General features: G+C 44.9%; 1 protein-coding gene across 1 annotated transcript in view; it reads right to left on the bottom strand.

Moving 5' to 3' along the window:
- Nucleotides 1–19,601, bottom strand: part of Mthfd1l (methylenetetrahydrofolate dehydrogenase (NADP+ dependent) 1 like) — a 174,763-nt gene that overhangs the window by 53,652 nt on the left and 101,510 nt on the right. Inside the window, exons 21-24 of the mRNA XM_048419753.3 lie at nt 13,220–13,359; nt 8,349–8,390; nt 7,241–7,341; nt 6,535–6,712 (exon numbers count right to left, since the gene is read on the bottom strand). Coding sequence (XP_048275710.1) covers nt 6,535–6,712; nt 7,241–7,341; nt 8,349–8,390; nt 13,220–13,359 — 461 coding nt within the window. The remainder of the gene's footprint in view (nt 1–6,534; nt 6,713–7,240; nt 7,342–8,348; nt 8,391–13,219; nt 13,360–19,601) is intronic.

Below are 19,601 nucleotides of genomic sequence, written 5' to 3'. Positions count from 1 at the left end.
ACAGTACATGTCACAGGAGCATTAAAGCCATTGGAACACGACTACTGCATTTGAAAAATGACCAAGGAAATGAATTCTTAATTTTATTTTAGCTTATTATAATTTGAACAGCTGCCAGCTGTCTTGGGCAGTACGGCTTTAGAGAAATTATATGACCAACCATTATATTGTTGTGCAGTTTCTTTTTAAAAATTATCATTTTATTTTATGTGCATTGGTATTTTGCGTGCATGTGTGTTAGATCCATGTTTGGAGGCCAGAGAGGGTGTCAGATTCCTTGGAATTAGAGTTAAAGATGACGGCGAACTGCCATGTGGGCGCTCAGAATGAACTGACCTTGGATTCTCTGGAAGATCAGCCAATACTCTTAACTGCTGGGCCACCTCTCCAGTGCCTTACACAGCTTCTTGCATGCTGCTGGCGCACCATAAACCTTGGTCCTGACACTAGCAATGTAAGGTAGAGGACATGGTGACCTTTCATAGATTGCGTTCACAGGGTAGCTATGGTGATCCAGGCTAGTAGAAGCTACTCAAAATCACATAATAATATTATTCTTGAAAAGGTTCTGGAATACCCAAAGAAGTTGTTAAATCCAACTACTTAAAAAATTGTCTTTTTAATGGAATAAACCAATTGATAAATCCCAGAAAAGTATTGACTTAAACCTTTACACTTATTTTTTTCTGACTAAACACACACACACACACACACACACACACACACACACACACACACACCCAGCCTGTGCTTGGTAGAGCATGCATTTAACCCAGCACTCAGGAGGCAGAGGCAGATTTGCAAGTTCAAGGCTAGTCTGGTCTGCAAAGCAAATTCTAGGTTAGTCAAGACTATGTAGCAGTGTTCATATGTTGGTAGGTATTTAAGATCTACTCAAAAGGAAGAAATTCATGCCGGTACTAGAAACTAACCAACTGCCCAGGCCTAGTGACATCATGGATCTCAGAGAAGAACCCACTGCCTCCCACTATCTCCACTTTAGTAGACCAGGAAGTTCCTAACTCTATTCTAAAGCTTATACTTTGTTTTTGATTTTTGTCTTTTTGTTTTTCCGACAAAGGGTTTCTCTGTGAAGCCTTAGCTGTTCTTAACTCTCTTCACAATTCAGACTGGCCTCAAACTCACAGAAATTCATCTGTTTCAGTCTCCTAAGTGCTGAGATTAAAGGCGTGCGCCACCACCACCCGGCTCTTAAAACTTATTCTTATATCCACAGGTGAGTGTAGTTCTTGGCCCTCACCAGAGAAGCTCCTCTTTACAGCCAAAGGAGACCATCAGAAAACAACTGGTCACAACACAGAGATGAATGTATTATGGATTAATGAATTACTTAAGGGATCAATCTTCCAGGCCCAACAGGTAAGCCTACAATACAACTCCAGCCTGCACAGAAGGTTCAGGAAGTATCACAGAAGAGCAAGCAGGTAGAAAGATTGTCGGAGCCGGATCAAGTCATTTGCTGTAAGATGGTATCTCCTCAAAAGGGCTGCCCAAGCCAGACCTTGACAATGACGGCATCAACAGAAACACGCATGTGGCAAGGGAGACCTCAGGGGTCCCACCCCTAGACAAAGAACACAGGCAACTGATGACTGCTGAGATGAGAATTAGCTCCTCCCAGAGATAAGCCCTCTAATGGAAGACCCAACACGAAGTGCTCAGCCAGGAAATCATATACACACAAGCCACAAAAATGGACTCGGCAGGTTGAATTTATATAGTTATGCATTCCCCTATATATATCAACAATAATCAAAGAAAAAGAAGCCATTGATTTGCGAGGGAGTAAGAGGGGCACAGATTCGGTGAGAGGGAAAAAGGAAAATGGTAGACGTGATGTAAAAATGTTAATTAATTTTTCTTTTAAAAGCACCAAATGTGGGGTGATGGTGCACACCTTGAATCCCGGCCCTTGGGAGGCAGAGCTAGGCAGATCTCTGTGAGTTCGAGGCCAGCCTGAATCACAAAGAGCTCCAGGACAGCCAAGGTTACACAAAGAAACCCTGTCTCGACAAACCAAAAGGGCACTAAATAAAGTGAAGTAGGACTAAAGTTTAAAAACGAAGCTGCTAGAAATAACAAGGTAAAAAGGCTTCGTGGGGCTAGGGAGCTGTCTCAGTGGAAAAGAGCTCTTGCTGAGCAACCGTGAGGACCTGAGTTCAAATCTCTAGCAGCCATGTAAGAAGCACTGGGTTGTGGGCCTCAGTGCTGTGACCGGCAGGGGGTTTGCTGGCTGCCAGCCGAGCTCCAGGTTCAGTGAGAGACCCTCTCCCAATGGAATAAGTGATGAAGTGGGGTGCTTAGTGTTCTAACCCGTGACCTCTAAGTGCATACAGGTGCATACCCCACCCCCAGCAAGCACGCACGTGCACAAAGGGGGCGGGGAGAGGACAAAACAAAACCAAACCAATGTCTCATAAATGTGATGTTTCCGCTCACTTGGAGATCAAGTGCTAAGGGCAGCAGCTTGGAGAAATCCCTTCTGAATGATGAAAACACCACCTAGCATCCTATCTCCCACCCCTGGCAGTATCTTAGCAAGCCCACATGGTTGCCGCTTCAGCTCGGCACCAAATATAAGCCATTGGTATGCATCCCGACACGCTGAATAACAAATAGCCTTCTTTTGTTTCTCCCAGGTCACGGAGCTGAAAGCACACAGGTTCACCATTTTTATTCCGTGATAGTGGAATAATGCATTTTGATGTCCATAAAATATTGAAAGGGAAGGATCAATTAATAACTTATAGGGAGACTATAAATCCCCAGGTGCACGCTAATTACTTCAGCTCGTGGTGTGTATCTGAAATAGAGCATTGATTTTAAATGACATGCACGTAGTTTGGCAAACACCCTTTCCAGTGATTCAGACAGACATACAACTGGAAACTGTCCACGTTCATTCACACTGACCAGACCACACAGGTACAAGGCCTGCATGGCACACGTACCACCTGGTGTCCCGGGAGTCATTGCTACTGCCAACATCAGGGCTCTGCATCTCTGACACAAGCCATACTTTGTGCCAGAGACTAGCACAACTGAGCTACCGAGGGGGTGAACTTATACTTCCTGGACCCCGGGCACCCTACCCTGAGCAGCGGGTTCACTTCGGAACCCCTGAGAAACCTCATCCTCCTAAGGAAGGCAACTGCAGCCTGCCATGGAGAGCAATGGGATCTGGGAAATGAGCAAATGTCTCACTGTTAGGAGAGCTGCAGGTACACTGAAAAACACTGCAAATAAGGGACCCTCAAGGGTAATTTTGAGTTATTCTCAAACAGAACTCTGCAGGGACTACCCACACTTATTTCCCCCTCTTTGGTTTTATTATTATTATTTTTTTAATCTTGAACTTCTAATCCTCTTGCCTCAGCTTCCCCAGTGCTGGGATTACAGATGTGTACCATCATGCCTGGCTTGCTCATGTATTTCCATGTTGTATCTTGTCCTTTCTGTCTCACAGATCTGCCTGTGAAACATGTGTGTTTTATAAGAGCAATGGGAACAAACACGAGACACGGCTCCAGTTCCCGTTCATGATCAAGGAGCCTGTGCACGTGGGTGCGACTTTCTTGACCATGCAGCAAAGCTAGTTCAGGTCCACTGACATATGCTTCCGGGAAAAAACATCCCTGCTTCAACACTAAAAGTTTCCTTCAAGAATAAGGCATGGGCTGGAATGACATCTCAGCTCCCCAAGGCCTGAGTCTGGTCCCTCTGAACCTACATAAAAAAGACAGGCGTGGTGGCACCCATGTAGTACCAGCACTGGGGAGGAGAAAAGAGGTGGGTTCTTGGGGCTTGTGGGCCAGCCAGCCTGGCTTCTTGCATTTCCCTGACCAAGGAGAGAGCTTGTCCACCTGAAATAAGGTGCATTGAACCTGAGGAATAGTGCCTGAGGTTGTCCTATGACTTCTATACACGTGTGCATGCACACACACACACACACACACACACACACACACACACACACACACACTGGGTAGTGGGGGGGAGGCTTGTAAGGAAGAAAACAAATTAATTTTAAAACCAAGCCTCAACTTCTTGAGACCGGGGTGAATAAGTATCCTCTTGAATCTAAAGGGAGTCATCTTCTCTACAGGGATTTGGCCATATGTGGTATCTTTAAGGTCTACTTTTAGTCCCTATAATAAGACGACTATATTCTCATTTCGTCTATATTGAAGCTAGAAAGGCTGTATGGGAGGGGGTAAACGGCAGCTGTCACTTGGGGTGTGACCTTTGTAGTTTGCCATTGGAGATTCTCTCATATTTAGGGGGAATAGTATATTTCTAGAAACTTCTATCACGACGGTGTTCTATGATAGAAGTTCCGTGGAGCAGGATAGAAGAGTAGAGAGCTGCAAAGGCAGCCCAGTCATAAACAAGAGGAGAGACAGGTGGATTTACCAACGAGAAATACACCTGTCTGGGAAACGTGGGGGTGACTGCTCAGATGACCCCAGAAGGTCCAGTATCTAGGAAGAAGAAAGAAGAAACAGGGCAAAGGGCAGGTAGGCATGGGTGACGGAGGGAGCGACGGCAATCGGAGCAGAGAGTGGAGCAGGGACATGGACAACAAGAAGGGGCTTACAACCGTCCCCATTTGATTGCCCCATTCCCCCACTGCTACAAACCAGCAAGACACATGGAGATGAGTAAATAAAGTTTTAAGTTCTAAAATTCTACAAATTCAATTCTGTAAGCACAATACTATACGTAAAGTCATAGAAGTAGACATTTAAAATAATGAAAATGCAAGTAAAACACACAAGAAATCCATCTAAAAATCCTGGTGTGCCCATTGCTGGCTATCTTGAAAGAGATGCATGCCCATGTGCACGCCCATACACAATGGACACACGTGGTCACAGCAGCATTTACAGCTGTCATGTGGTGGAAGCAACCCTGTCAGCAAAATGTGGTGTAGACACGCAGTGAAGACAACATCCAGTATCAGTGTGAAGATTTCTCAGAAAATTAGCAAACAACCTTCCTCAAGACCCAGCAATACCACTTTTGGGCATATATCCAAAGGATGCTCAATTGTGCCACAAGGACATGTGCTCAACTATGTTCATAGCAGCACTGTTTGTCATAGCAAGAACCTGGAAACAACCTAAATGCCCCTTGACAGAAGAATGGATAAGGAAAATGTGGTACATTTACACAATGGAGTACTACACATCAGAATAAAATAACAACATTTTAGAAATTTGCAGGCAAATGGATGGAGCTAGAAAACATCATTTTGAGTGAGGTAACCCAGATCCAGAAAGACAGTTATCATATTCACTCATAAGGGGTTTTTAAACATAAAGCACAGAAAACCAGCCTACAAATCACAAACCCAGAAAACCTAGACAACAATGAGGACACTAAGAGAGACATACATAGATCTAATCATCATGGAAAGTAGAAAAAGACAAGACCTCTTGAGAAAATTGGAAGCATGGGGACTATGGGAGAGGGTTGAAGGGGAGGGCAGAGGCAGGAAGGGGGAAGCAGAGAAAAATGTAGAGCTCAATAAAATCAAATATAAGAAATATATTTTTAAAAATAAGACAACATCCAGTCTTTTTAAAATAGATACAATTTTCACATGGACCATGACATCATCCACGGACATTACATTCTATGAAACAAGCCACAACAGAAAACACTGCAAGATCCCATTTATATGAAGTATCTAAGTAGTCCAGTTCCTAAAACTAAGGTGGAATGGTGGTCCCTAGAAAGATCTGTGGAAGGGGAAAATGAGGAGGTTAAATGGACACCGAGTTTCAGTTTTCTAAGATGAGACTAGTTCTAGGAAATGGTTGCACAACAACGCAAATATGCTTGGTACCACTGCGCTGCACGCTCATAAATGGGAACGCGTGATGCATTTTACTACAAGGAAAAAATATGTAAGATCGTGCAAGGAAACCACAATGAGGGTCACTGAGCCAGCTCTGTGGATAAAGGTGCCTGCTGCTGAGTCCTGCCGTGGTTCCATCCTGGGAACAGACACGGCGAGAGGGCAGAACTGACTCTCACAAGCTGACCTCTGATTTCAGCATGTGTGTGCCCACACTTACCTCTCTCTCTCTCTCTCTCTCTCTCTCTCTCTCACACACACACACACACACACACACACATGGGAAAGAACTGTAGCAGATCTGGATAATAAAAATGCCTCATAACTAAGCAGCTGTGAATTTGCTCAAAAGACTTGTTGCTGGGAGGTCAGTCCCTTCAAGCATTAGCCTACCACCCAGGGCCCTCCCTTCCCTTGGGCCCACTATTTCAAAGCAGAGCCTTAAGAGCACAGGCTTGGGATAGAAATAATATGTGCCCTTGGCCTATGGACCTTGTCAGATGCCAATGCCGCGTGTCATGAGCTTCCTTCTCTGCACAGCCTTCAGGAAGGCTGCGTGAGGCGGGCCATGTACACAGTGCCCGAAGCACCCACCTTCAGCAAGACCCGAAAGCCAACAGCCCGCTGTTGTCCTGGTGGTGGGGACCTACCTGAACATCATACAGGAACTGGAAGCGGCTTCCTTTATTTGCAGCATCTCTCACAGCCCGAGCCAAGTCCACAGACCCTTTTCCCCCAGTCGACCAGTGATAGCAGGGGACCGCATCAAAGGCACCAGCCCGCTTGGCGAGCTCACACACCAAGTCGATCTCTGCGCGGGTGTCGGTCCTGGTGAGGAGAATGCTTGTGGCTTTTGCATCTGTGTTCACTTAAGTGATGTTTTGAAAGAAAGACTAACGGTTTACACAGAACTTCACTTCCTAACACTGAATATATTTTAAACATCAAAAGTGGTCACATTGTGTTTAAATAAACCAGACTTGAAGGAAAACAGGTAGAAAGAATCCTCTCTAACATGACTCAACAGTTTCAGGTTGTTAAGGGTTTTTAATTGAGAAAATTTTCCTGGTAACCTCCTTTTGATCATTCCTTCAAGCTGTCCGACAGAAGTACTGGGTAGAAAGGGAAAAAAACCAAAACCCCTCCACCCCCCACAAACCAAACAGATGGTAATTCATGATTTGAGTTCCATTTCCACAGTAACACTTGAGAACACATTCGTGAAGATGAAACCAAATCAAACAGAATCAGCCGACTGATTCTGTGTCTCAAGATGAAGCCGAGACACCCAAGTGCCCTTAGGACACAAGTGCGCTCACCAGTGTGGCCCCCCAGACAGCAGAAAACTAGACTCACTTGAAGACGTTCAGCGCCACCACGACCGGCACCCCGAAGAGCTGAGCGATCTGAATTTGCTTCTGTAGGTTACAGCAGCCATCAGCCACCAGCTGAATGTTCTGGAAGGAAACCAGCCCCAGTGTCACCATCTGTACCCCCAAGCTAGACCAGCCTCACCACACTGGCAACTTCTGATTCCATCTTTTCTCACTTTATTGCCCTGGAAACTTCTAAAAGGAGCCCTAAGTCACTTTGGTTTCCAAGAAAGATGGCGGAGACAGAGTCAATTCACGTTAAAATTGGCTTCTAAACCTAGTCTGGGTCCAAGTCCATGTATCTAGGCAACTATTTCTATGGAGGACTGGCCATCAGATAAACAGCCCACTCTCTGCAGTCAGCAGGGCAAAAGGCACACAAGTCCCCGGGATGCTGAGGGGTCCTGCTTGGCTACTCCAGTTAAACCCATGGCGCCACCTGTAGGAGCTATGTGGTACTGCTGCCAGTTAACTGGCGCAGAGCAGTTCCTGCACTCTGGAAAGCTGTAAAAACAACTGCACATCTTTCAAGAATCAGCTTTTCCCCCAACAACATAGAAAGACACAAATATAAGCTTCCCTCTTTTTCGGGTCAGGATGACTGCCTTGGGAGTAGAGGACCCCAGAGAAGCTTATATCTATCTTTTCTTTAGCTTTTAGAGGTCACTGGACGGGTTTCACCTCTTTATCCTACCCATTTTCACAGGGATTCTTAAACATCCAAACTACAGTATGTCCACATGAATGTGGAGGCCAGAGGACAGCCTTGGCTGCTCCCTAGGTGCTGTCTACCTTTGCTGAGGTAGTCTCTCGCTGGCCTGGAGCTCACCAAGTAGGCCGGCTGGCCAGTGAGCCCCAAGGGTCCACTTGTCTCTGCCTCCCCAGGGTTGAGGAAGCGAGCATGCACCACCATGCCTGGCAGGGATCGAACTCGGGTCCTCCTGCTTGCTAGGCAAGTACTTTACCACTGAGCCATCCCCTCAGTCCAGAAAAGCACATTTCTAAGAAGTTGCCGGTGGACTTGCAGGTCATTCATTGACAATCAGCTGGAAGCTAATCATTAATTTGGGGGAATGATCAGTTTCTCTTACCTCCTCTGTGTATTCTTTCTTGAGAGGAACCCCAGCAGTGACCTGAAATAAAAAGAGTCAAAAACTAAGACTCATCCCATTGCTGGGAGGGAGAGGGGACTCTCTATAGCAATAGGCTCAGATGCTTTCATAGGAGAATTCTACTCAACTTTTAATAAATCAATTACGGTAATGCTTACACTAGTCTTCCACAGTTAAGAAAAAAAAGAATACTCCAAAATTTAAAAATTTTGTATAGTTAACTCATATGAATAGGAAAAAAGAAAACTGGCTAGAAACATTAGCAAACTGATTAGTAAAATCCAGTTACTTGGAAAGCAGACATATCTGTCTGAATCAGACTTGTTCTGGCAAGATTTCTTGAAGTAATAATAATTTCAGCAACACGTACAGCCTTACAGAGAAAAACCAAACTGTCATGTCGAAAGACACAGGAAACCTGCGTCAGTTTTTATGCTAATTCGGCCAATTAAAAATAAACGGCAATCCCTGAATCCTCATTAACAATAGATCCCAGGCATCACACTTAGCGATGGGCTGTTTGGACCCCCCTTTCAGAGGAGGACTAAGAAGATGCCTGCAGCCAGCACCCCACCCACCACTGCTCTGCAATTACAAAGACCCTGCCAGTGACAAGGGGGAAAAGAAAAGTAAAGATTGAGAGGAAGAAACGGAACTCATTTTCAGATGTGCACGGCAGCACAGAATTCCCCAAAGACTTGACAGGTTAAATCCATACAGCAATGAAGAGAATTCAGACGAGTTAGAGATAAGGTAACAGAAGAACAGAAATAATTCGTTATATTAATTACAAATATTAAGTAAATAGAAACAGATCCATAAGAAGATATATGAGCATTTTTTATGAAATAAGCGGTAACTTTCACTGGAATACATTCAAACAGATCCAAGCCGATGAAGAGATAGCTAATGTCTTTGAATAGAAATCCTATAGAGACTGCAGAATCTATAAGCTAATTCTCAGATGCACATGAGGTTTTGAACATGTAGTTCAGTGGTATAGAACTGGTTTTATGTAGACTGGATCCCCCAAACCTCAAAAAATAAAAACCCTCAATAAGATGCGGAGAGCAGTCAATAGGGTCACCTGGAGGTCAGACAAACATGAAGGAACAGCCTGGTTTTGGATCTCTGTGGTACATGATGAGATATAACTAGTTCAGGTCAAATGAAGGGAGATCATGGAAAGAGACTGCTATACTTGGGGAAAGGGATCCATCCCACCCTAAATAAGAAAGAACAAAAGGACACTTATGACACAGTGTGGAGGCAATTGCTTACTAATACAAGAGAGAGAGAGAGAGAATTAAAGAAAAAGAAACGAAATCTAGTCAGTAGTGTTCCACATGCCTACACATGCCTAAACACCATGTGTTAACCTGGTGGGAATTCAAAGTGCCAGATATTTGATCAAGCATTACTGAGTGTGGTTTTTTTTGGTGAGGACATTTTCTAGTGCGATTAAATACATAGAACAGTAGACTTCAAGAAAAGCAGGGAGCTATAATCTCCATAATTTGGCTGATCTCAGCACATCAGCAGACCTGAATACAACATGGCCTGAGCTCCTCTAAGCCAAGGGAACATTTCCAGCAGGCTGCCATCAGACTGAATGACCAGCTCTTCCTGGGATTCTGGCTGGATACATAGATCCTAGATCTGGGATGTGCCAGGCTCTATAATCACGTGACCCGATTTCGTCTTACTCTCCACCTCCCACCACATAGCTACATATACAATGCCTTCTATTTTCTTGAGAGCTCTGATTACTGGAGTGAATCTAGAGGATTAACTGTGAAAAGATTGTGTGTGTGCGGATTCAAGGGTCTAGGGCTGACAGCTCTTATGCCGCATCCAGAGTGGTGAGCATCCCGGAAGACAGGCTATGCATTTAAAATGCCGGTCGTGGGATTGGGAATCTTTGCTGTCCCCTTGAATGCATTAAGAAATGCCCAGGGCATTAATAAGGAGCATCTCTGTCAGGGTGCTTCCAGAGAGGCTTTATCAAGGAGGAAAGACCCAGGGTGAACACAGTGACATCCTGAGGGCTGGGGTCCATCCGTGACTGAATGACAAGGACCCAGCATGAAGCCAGATGAGCGCCAGCCTTTATCTCTCTGCTTTCCGACTGCGGATTCTGAGCAGTCATTGGCCTCGTGCTCCTGACTCTTCCCTGCACTGGTGACCCCTATCCTGTTGGTTCAGATCACGAGCCCCAGCAAGCCCTTCCTCCTTGAAGTTGCTCCTTGTCAAGGTTTTTGGTCACGGTCATGGGAAAAATAACTGTGTTAAAATGGGCAAGTTCAAAGGTCACAGGATTTTCCACAGCACAAATAACGGATCAAAAGAGCCACCTCAGCTGAGTAAACACACAGAAGGCGACCGCGGCGATCTGTGGCAATGACGGCGGAGAGGAGCAGAAACTACACTGGATCGAAAAAAGCACGACAGAGCTGTTTCGAGGAGGAAGCTGACACACTGAGGTGGGCCACATGAAATAAAATAGATATAGGATTGAGAGATGAAAGTTCATTTGCTACTCAGTGACTGAAAACATTTCCAGGACACAGAATATGCCAGGCCCTGGGACACTGTAACGTTCTCTACCAAAGAACCATGACATTAAGTAGGGAAGGAAGGAAGGAAAGGAAAGAGTAACTGGGAAGAAAACCCAGCCTGGCAATGCAGCACACACAGTAAGACGCACAATAGGATAGGAAATCATGGTGAACATTTTTATAGTCTGGAGGTCTGGGAAAATGCTGGACTGTAAATCCTAGGGCTGACCAGATCCCTAAACAGAGGTGTGATGTTTCCGCCGCTGGGTCTCCACACGTCTCCACGATTTCCTCCCTCCTTCTATAAAGGCCAAACCAGACCAGCCAGACTCGAAACCATTTAGAGGACCAAAGTCCTTTGAGTTTAAATGTAGGAATGGCAGAGGAAGAAGGGAGATTTCAAATTATACATACATACATTTTATCATTCGAAAGGAGATTGGTCTAGAGACTCAAAGTCTAAAGTGGAGGACCAACAGTAACAACTGAAATTTTCAGCATAATCAGAACTGCCAAGGAGTCATGTGTGTCTTTACAAATTCATGCGTCTTTACAAATTTTGCATTTGGAATGATAACGCAACTTCAGGCAAAATGAAGGGCTTAAACATCCGGCATGAAGTTGGAGTTTAGAACGTGTGTCCCACCCATCGACCCTCGGCTCTGCATGGGGACAAAGCAAGAGGTTTGACTGACATTCTTGACTTCAGATTGACCCGCTGTTGGCCATTGTCTCCAAACCCAGCAAATCTTGGCTTCCTCAGCTATAAAAAGGGATGAAAAATAGTTCCTAGAACAAAGACCAAATGACATAGTTTGCCAAAGGCAAACCCGTTACTATTTATAGTGAGTTTTGTGACCATAGTACTCTAGTTAAGAAATTAGGTTTGATGTCTTTCAAATCTGTATGCCATAATGGTATCAGATGGGAAAACAGTGAAACTTCAAGTAAAAATTTTCTTACTTGGAAACTTCTAAAGTAAAAAACCAAATAAATTTTAAAAGTACACACACATCCCTTTTGCCCATTTTAAAGAAAAGTATAAAAATCTTCACATACATTAAAATAAGCTTTAAGTGTGGTGACATGCCCATTTAATCCCAGCACTAGGGAGACAGGGGCAACTTGGTTTCTTTAAGTTCCAGCACAGCTGGTCTACATAGTGAGTTCCAGGTTAGCTAGGGCTAAATGGTGAGACCTTGTTAAAAAGAAAAAAAAAAGAGAGAGAGAATTTTCCCCAAGCAGGGCTCCTCGGAAGCATGCAGTGCTGCGCAAGAGTCACAAGACAAAGTCACAATTGGCAGAGACGGGCAAAAAGAGGTTTTGTGCGGAACCTGGTAATCTATAACATCCATGCGCCACAAGGTATCCACAGAAGCACAGCAAACCTCCATCAAAGCCGTCGTCCCAACCCCAGTGGGCCTCATCGAGGAATGAGCACGTTACCCTCCTGGTCAGGTCCACATGCTTACATAAGCATGGTCGGTATGTCTGGGATGAATCGGAAGACTCAAAAGTGGTTCTGTGTGTCTTAGAAGTCACACGTGGGCATTGCACATAGTTGACATGAATGAACTAAACTCCAAGTGCTTTATGGGGTGAACTTCAAAGAAAGGAAGCAGACTTTACAGACTTCTGGAAACATTCATCTAGCACATATTATCTTTCAAACAGTAAATCAAACTGTATTGTTTTCTTTCAGACAGGTTCTACGCTGAGCCTTGGTTGGTTTTGAACCTGTGACAATCCTCCTGTCTCAGTCTCCTGGACTACAGGTATGAGCTTAAAAAAAAATCTTTTTAAAAATTGTTTTATGAGTGTTTTGCCTACATGTATATATGTGTACCATATGTATGCCTGGTGTTCAAGGAGGTCAGAAGAGGGCATTGGATCCCCTGGGACTGGAGTTACAGACAGTTGTGAGCTACCACATGGGTTCTGGGAACTGGACCCAGGTCCTCTGCAAGAGAAGCAAGGACTCTTATCTACCTAGCCAGTTCTTCAGCCTCTATATAACTTTAAATGTTTTTTGGTTATTTAGGTGTACGTGTGTATGCATCCTGGGTCTGTTTATGAGCACTAAATGTATGCAGGTGCCCACGGAATCTAGACAAGGGCATTGGATTACCTGGAACTTGAGTTATAGGCAGTTGAGAGACACCAGATACAAGTGCTGAGAATTGAACCCAGGTCCTCTTAAGGGCAGCAAATGCTCTTAATCACTGAATCATTTCTCCAGCCCCTGGCTTATTGCTTTTTATTTTTTTAAGCTAGGAAAAAGCAGGAACTTACACTTGGCCCACCTCCATGCATCTTCAGAGCTCGAACAGTTGCCACCAACACAACCACGTTGGGCACCAGGCCGGATGCTCGGCATTTGATGTTGAAGAATTTCTCCATCCCAATATCAGCCCCAAAGCCAGCTTCAGTCACTGCACAGAAACAAGGAGGGAATGAGTTAGTGTCTGAAAACAGAAGCGGGTGCTGGCAGCCAAAGTTCAATAACAGGGTAAGCGCTCACAATGGCCCCTACTCCTGCCACACCAAGGTCACTGCAAGGCACCGTATCCCATGGCCACACAAAGGTAACCTGACAATAGAAGATGCTCATCATGCAGGGCAGGTCTCTACCCTGTTGGACTCAACAAGCTATGAGGACTCACTGCCAGGCCAATAGCTGTCTTGCCAGTACTCTAACTCAGACCAAAGCTTTTCTTAGCATAGATGGGATTTTTCAGCTTCGTGATCAGGTTCCAAACTTTACCAGAGGGGTGGCTGGTCATTTCCGTTGATGAGCAAAATTCAAGTTGGAGGCATGGTTTAAGGATATTGGTTATGAGATGTGATGAAAGAGAGCATCTTAATTTCAGGACCACAGAGATGCTCACTCATTTCTACGGACTTCTCCGTCCTAGTTGATAGAAATGTTACTGTGGGGGCCGGGGAGAGGGCTCGGTGGGTGAGAGCACTTGGTGCACAAGCAGATGAACTGAGTTAGAATCCACATTGATGGAGTGAGCTTAGTGTGGCTGTGTGTACCTCTAACCTGTAACCGTGGGGGGACAGAGAGACAGGAGGATTGCTGGGGCTCCTTGGCCACCAGCCTAGTGCCAGGTTCATCCAAAGACCCTGACTCAAGGAAAGAAGGTAGAAAGAGATGGAAGAGGGCATCCTGTGTCTTTCTCTGGCCTCTGTGTGCGCATAAGCACATGTATACACATATATGTATAGATGTACATCCCCTACTCAAAGACATACTGTGGCATTTGTGGAGGTGGTAGATAGGACATGAATATTGTTTTCCAAAACCACAAGAGATACTAAGTCAATAGATTATCTTCCTACCCAAGGGAGAACCACAGGGCTCTGGTATTCAATGTGTGTGACCCACATGACATGGTATCACTTAAGGGCTTGTTAAAAAGGTGGAATATTGGGCCCATGAGATCTCCTCAACCAGAGCCAGAATTTAAAATAGTAGACTTTAAGGGTATGGGTGTTTTGCCTGTTCGCGTATCTGTGCACCATTTGTGTGCGTGGTGTCTGCAGAGATCAGAGACTATGCATCCCTGTACAGACAGTTATAAGCCATGTGGGTTCTGGAGATCAAACCCAGTTCTCTAGAAGAACAGTCAGTGCCCTTAATCTCTGAGCCATCTTTCCAGCCCCACTTAATCAGTATTTTTAAAAAGACACTCACATGCAGTGATGATCCATCATCATTTGGGAAGATACTACTGATGTAAAAAATATGTTGGAGTATGCACCACTTACTGACATTAGAACTAATACCGTAAGTAATGGTCCAGATAGGAAGTAGAAGTAAACGACTATTCTGTGGTTTATATAAAAATATTTAAGGGCTGGGGTTGAAGCCCGGTAGCACAATGCTTGCCTTGCATGAGTGAATTCCTGAGCTCAAATCCTTGGCAGCATCAACAAGGTGAAAAGTAAACAAATGAAGGCATTCACGCTAGCATAACAGGATTAGAAATTGTAACAAGAACTGAAGGAAGAATCTTGCTCAGATGTAATCTTAAACTCGAAATACACTTTTTTTTTTTTACTTTTTTCCTTTGGCACTGCATGTACCTGTTTTGTTTTTACAGAATACACAGAATTCCGTAGTCTCCTGTAACTTAAAAGTGTAATTCTATTTCTGCATCACAAACTTTCAGAATTTATGATCATAAAAACAGCAGCTTGTAATTTTGTTCACTGATGTGCCAAAATTTGTAAAACCGTTCCCTCTGTTACTGATCATTTGGGCAGTCTCCAGCATGCACAACAACACACTGAACTCATACTGCACATGGGCTTTAATCTCTTTCAAAGTATACCCTTGGAGTAAATTACCAGGGGCCAAGGACATAAAACATCTTTTACGACCACTGACATACATTTGACAAGTAGTTTTATTAAATTTTATGTTTTGAAATCAATGTTTTAGGTTACTAGAGAAAAGAATAGATTTCATGGCGTTGCTCTCATTTGTTCCCCTCCCCCATTGCCTGCTCTCCCTCCTCTGATTTTTATTACGTTCTCTTTGCATGGATTTATACCACAAAAATGGCAAGGGCATTCCTTCCTTACACAGCAGATGAAGTCATTTTCATGATTCCATCGATACTGGTCGAAATTAGAGATGATTTCTTACCTCTGCAAGGAGGCCCTGAGAGGCTACCGTGTGAAGATGCTATGAAGATAAAGCTTAAGATGCAGAGGAGGTTCTGGGATGTGGGAGATGTGAGGATCACAGAGAAAGGGGGATTCTGGGATGTGAGGACCACAGGGAAAGGGGGATTCTGGGATGTGGGAGATGTGAGGACCACAGAGAAAGGAGGTTCTGGGATGTGAGGACCACAGGGAAAGGGGGATTCTGGGATGTGGGAGATGTGAGGACCACAGAGAAAGGAGGTTCTGGGATATGGGAGATGTGAGGATCACAGGGAAAGGGGGATTCTGGGATGTGGGAGATGTGAGGACCACAGAGAAAGGGGGATTCTGGGATGTGGGAGATGTGAGGACCACAGGGAAAGGGGGACTCTGGGATATGGGAGATGTGAGGACCACAGGGAAAGGGGTATTCTGGGATGTGGGAGATGTTAGGACCACAGGGAAAGGGATGTTGAGATGTGAGGATCAGAGAGAAAGGGAGGAACTGAGCTAAGAATATTTATCTTTCCCTGCTTCCCGACTGTGGGTGCAATGTCACCCACTCCTGCTACTACCCTTCCCTGCCACGATGAACTCTTCAAACTGAGAACCAAAATGAACTACGATTCCCTTAAGTTGCCTTTTCCAGTGTTTTATCATGGCAGTATGAAAAGTCATTAACACGAATACCAAACCCTGAAACTCTTGCTCACAGATACAGAGGATGAATGCATTTCTTTTAAAATCTTTTCCCTTCTTAGTTCTAGCTATTCTGTCTTAACTCTCAGCATGGTCCTCACATTCTCCTCCATTCACAGGTTCGAGGGAAAAAACATCTGAGGATCTTCACCTGAGAGGCAAGGCCTTGTTCGTGCAAACCGTCCCTACTTCATCCTCCTCCACACTCCAGGGCAGGGAGGACACTCAGTTGGTATAGTGCTTGAGTAAACATAGGGACATGAGTTTGATTCCCAGAGCCCATGTTATAAAAAGCCAGGCATGGTAATTCATGCTTATAATCCCAGCGCTGGGCAGGTAGAGACTGGTAGATCCCTGGGGCTGGCTAGGCAGCCAACTTAGCCTTAGTGGGTGAGTTTCAAGCCTTTGAGAAAGTGCCATAAACAAACAAACAAATAAATAAAAAGGTGACTCCGAGGACCGACACCTGGGGTTGTCCTCTAGCTTATGCCCACAGGCACGCAAAGACGTACGTATGCAGAACATGCGTGAGCATGCGTACACAGACATCTGCGCCTCATTCTGTGGCAGTGTCACGCTGCCGAGCTTCCTGCGGAGATCTACGCTATGATACTATCGTCTTTGCTCTTCTCTTTCCATCTGGAACATTCCTTTCTTTCCTCTCCTCTCCTTAAACCCCTTGTCTAAACCCCAGGTCAGTGGCTCATCTCTTGGAAGCTTGTCCGGATCTCAGGTAGGGGAGTTTTCCTTCTTTTTGCCCTCTTGGGTTTTTTATACCTCAGCTATCGTTTCTCTCCTTCAGACCCCTTATTCCTGAGATCTGCATCCCCGCCAGCCCACCCTATCAAGCGCAAGCAGCATCCCCATGTAAGCACTCTGCTGGCTTCTCCTTGAGATGAGGGACATGCCTTTATTTACCTTGATGTTTCTAGTACCTAACACAGTCCCAAACACATAAAAGTGCAAACACGAACAGCGTGGGACTCAATAGCCAACGCAAAGATCACAATACAACCAAAAGGCAGAGGGACACATTAACGATAGAAACAAAACAAACCAAACCAAACCAAACCCATGTCAGCCCTACCTATCCTCCTATTTTTTCCCTTTCAAAACTGTTTTGCTTTTTATAAATCAAAGCTGCAATAGTGTAAATGCCACACATATCTAGTAATGAATGAATGATGTTATCGTCTCAAATGTCTAAATGGACAAATTCAGCTCAATTTTGTATTTTAAAATATAGATTGGAAGTAAACAAGAAAGTGGTGGAAAAGCCCATTTTAGTTAAGGGGAGGGAAATGGGCTATGGTTGTGAAGGCCCCGAGACTCCAGTTGCCAAACAACACGCAGGAACCGCGCAGGAACCAGGAAAGAGCCAGACTCCCACGCCTTGAAAACCTCTGCTTTCTGAGCATGTGATCCCTCTTAGGCAGTTTGTTTCCACACTGCAGGTGGCCAAGGAGAAGGGAGAAGGTGGGCCCTTGGGTGAGAAGCCTTTACTAAAACAAAAAGTGCTTCCCTAAGGCATTACCAGCAACTAACTTGGAGACGGACACTGCCGGGTTCAGCCTTAGTCCCAGCCTGTCCCAGTGAAGGGACAAGTCACTCTTCCTGGCAGGTTCCATTTCCTCAGGACTTCCGGGGGAATCACCCACGAGCTGAACCTCCCTGGTGACCTCAAATAAGCTATTTATTCCCTTATCGTATTTGCTGTCCCTAAGCCAGAGTCATCTTCTGTTGAATTTAATAGACATATTCTTAAATCACGGAGCAAGTCCGCTTAGCATGACTTGGCTTTCCTGAAAAGCATGGAATGCAGGTTTCAAAAGGCTGCCTATCAACAAAAGGCTTGTGATAAAAAATATTTGCGCAAGCCGTAGTAACTATTTGTCTTGGCAGTCTCTCTGCTTCTAGGCACAGGTCTTTCTCTCCCAGCATGAATGGAAACAGGAAATGCTGAGGGACAGGCTCATCCCGTAAGCATGGACGTTATCCTGCAGGATGACTCGGCTCAAACTTCAGCAGCTCAGAAAAGGGGAGTCATTGGGTCCAAGCTACAAAACAGAGCTCTGGGTGCAAGAGGAGGTTGAAGCGTAGGCAGCTGGCTTGGCCACGACAATTCCCCAGAGAGCCTAGTGTCCTGGCGTAAAAATTATAGAGCAGGAGTGACCAGGACAGCCACAAAAATGCTCCACTGCTGACACGGTGAGGCGGGCCATGTGCTCTCCACAAACACAACTCCCACCCCCTCCCCAAAGGAGGGAATTTGCCAAGTTTCCTTATGATGTCTCTGGCTCCTTGTACATAGTGAAGAAAATGGCGGTGACAACTAAGACCCAGATTTCAAAGCAAACACCCATTTTTGTTAATAATACTTCTTTCTAGAGAAATCCTGTCAAATACATGTTCATCAACGCCTAGAACTGGATGGCATTGTCTAACCTCCTAGCTCCTCAGTCTAAGGAAATCTCCCCCCTGAAGATCAAGTCAAGGGACCCACTAAGGTGTCCAGGTTCTTCTATGGTCCAACCAGGTGCTGTCCCAACTTTATACGTTCTGCTACCCACCATTCTACTCAGAGCACTTCTCACTAAACCTACACAGCATGGGCTTTAGGAAAAGCTGTCATTTCTTCTCACTGGACAACTGAATCTCTGTGGAGCAGCTAACATGCAATTGCCTGCCTGAGATTTCCCCATTTAGGGAGGCAACTGAACTTCATTATTGTGACGAAGATAAGTTCATTCCCCAGTGACCAAGCAGCATGACTCTGGCTTTTCTTCTAGTTTTAAATTTCATGGTCTACATGAATACATGGTCTACATATATGGTCCCTTCCCCTTCCCAGCAAGTCTTCCTCCTCTCATAGCTTGTTATTGCTTTTATTATCTGCTTTGGGGCCCACTGCGCTTAACTATGGCTGCTTGCACATGCAAGGGTGACTGACCAGGAATATGACTACCTCCCCAGAGCAAGCACTAACTACTTATAGTCCCCTGGGTGGGAGGTGCCATGAATCTACCTCACTCATGATGGAATGCTGATGCGGCCTTTCCTTTTTGAAATTATTTTTATACTTTTAGCCCCCCTTGTCCCTGGAGAAAGGTTCTTACTAGGTAGCCCTGGCTGGCCCAAAACTCCCTATATAGACCAAACTGGCATCAAAGTCACAGAGACTCATCTGCCTCCCAAGTGCCAAGATTAAAGGCACTTAATGTCTGGCCTTAACATTTTGTTTACTTGCTTGAATGCAGGTAAATCTGAATTCCACCCTGTCTCATTCTTATCTCTGGTTATTCGAATGCCTTAACTTCTT

Source organism: Myodes glareolus, chromosome 1 (genome assembly GCF_982192425.1).
Source record: "Myodes glareolus chromosome 1, mMyoGla1.1, whole genome shotgun sequence".
Lineage (NCBI taxonomy): Eukaryota > Metazoa > Chordata > Mammalia > Rodentia > Cricetidae > Myodes > Myodes glareolus.
The sequence above is the reverse complement of the archived record's forward strand: the minus strand, read 5'-3'. Positions and strand labels throughout refer to the sequence as shown.